This window comes from Monodon monoceros, unplaced genomic scaffold (genome assembly GCF_005190385.1).
Source record: "Monodon monoceros isolate NGI ecotype Baffin Bay Population unplaced genomic scaffold, NGI_Narwhal_1 Super_Scaffold_8, whole genome shotgun sequence".
NCBI lineage: Eukaryota > Metazoa > Chordata > Mammalia > Artiodactyla > Monodontidae > Monodon > Monodon monoceros.
This window is the reverse complement of record NW_021703785.1, coordinates 72075723-72077145: the sequence shown is the minus strand read 5'-3', so window position 1 is coordinate 72077145 and position 1423 is coordinate 72075723. Positions and strand designations below refer to the sequence as shown.

The following is a 1423-nucleotide window of genomic DNA, read 5'->3' as shown; positions in this document are numbered from 1 at the left end:
TTCTGTTTTCTGCAAAGGCAAGTAAAGGTGACTTCCTAGCGTTCAGTGCATTAAAGAAAAAAGAAAGAAAAAAAAAGATTTTTAAAAAGGTAAAAAAGAAAAAAAAAGTGCTTGAAAATAATTCTCAGGGACTTATCTGGAGGGGAAATCCCGCGTGTGGCATCCCCTGCCTGGTGTATCCTGCCCCTGCTGGCGACACAAAGACCTCCTTGGTCCAGGCTCGGAGCAGGGACGGTCCGAAAGGCCTTTCTTTGAGGGGTGCAAAACTTGCTGCAGTGGTTTCCGAGGAAAGTTGTGTTCCTCGACAAGCGGCCCCTCCACCTCGGCCTCGGAGACCTCACAACTTTTTGGCACTGTCGTGGCACGCCGCGGCCCGGAGGGTGGTCCCGGCCAAGCCCCGGCTGCTGACCCGGCGGACCAGCACCTTGGACACCGGGATTTTGGTTCTGGGCAGCTCGCTCCTGGTTGGTTGCTGGTGCACCACCGCGTGGCTGGGTGGAAGGTTCGCGAGGTGCTTGATGCTGATCGGGATCTTGGAGTCCTTCAGCAAGCTCCCCGGCGTTCGCAGGGCACAGGTGACGGTGACGGGAGACACGGGCTTTAACCTGGACGAGCAGGACGTGTCCTCGGCGGCGGCGGGCAGGGCCGCGGGGCTTCCATCGGGCTCGGCGTAGAGATCGTAGAGCGCGTCACCGCTGTCGCTGTCCCGGGGGAGGCCCGCCTTCCTCACGCCGCCGCCCGAGCCGTCCTCCCGCGGCCCGGGAGTGGGGGAGTCCCAGTAGCCCTCGTCGCTGTTGGGGACGCCTTCCTGCGGCTCCTCGTCCGGGTGCTTGGGCTCCTCCTTCGGCTGGAGCTCCGTGGGGAGCCGGTGCAGCCTCCGGCGCTTGACCGAGGACGCGTCCTTGGTCCCCTCGGCCCGCCTGGCGTCCTTGGGGGTCTCGGGGGCCACCTGCGCTTCGGGCGCCGCCGCCGCCGCCGGGGCCGCCCCCTGCTGGGGCCCCGGGCCCTGGTCCTCGGTCTGGGAGAGCATGTCCCAGAACTCCTGCAGGTACGAGTCGTCCGCCTCGGCCGGGCTCGCCATCTCCTCCCCGCCTCCCTGGTAGGCCACCACGCCGGGGGGCTTTTGGGCGGGGCCCGGCTGGCCCGGCGCGGGGGCATGCCTGGCACAGCTGGGCCCTGCCTCGTCCTCGGGGTCTGCGATAATATCTCCGCAGCCTGTAAGAGAGTCAAAGCTTTTCAGTGAAGTCACGTCAGAGAACATCAGACAAATACGATCGGCCGATGGGTCGGAGGGCGGATCGGCCGAAGAAGGGTCGGGGGCGGCGGGCGCGCGTCCGCCTTCGGAGTCGGGCCGGGGCGCAGTCTCGGCCGGCGCGGCCCCGGGCCCCGCGGCGTCCTCGGCCGGCCGGCCCTCCCCGGCGCG

At 66.5% G+C, this 1423-nt stretch overlaps 1 protein-coding gene across 1 annotated transcript in view; it reads right to left on the bottom strand.

Annotated features, from left to right (window-relative positions):
* Nucleotides 1-337: 337 nt before the first annotated feature.
* AMER2 (APC membrane recruitment protein 2) overlaps nt 338-1423 on the bottom strand; it is a 1845-nt gene continuing 759 nt past the window's right edge. The window contains exon 2 of the mRNA XM_029209966.1: nt 338-1422. Coding sequence (XP_029065799.1) covers nt 338-1422 — 1085 coding nt within the window. The remainder of the gene's footprint in view (nt 1423) is intronic.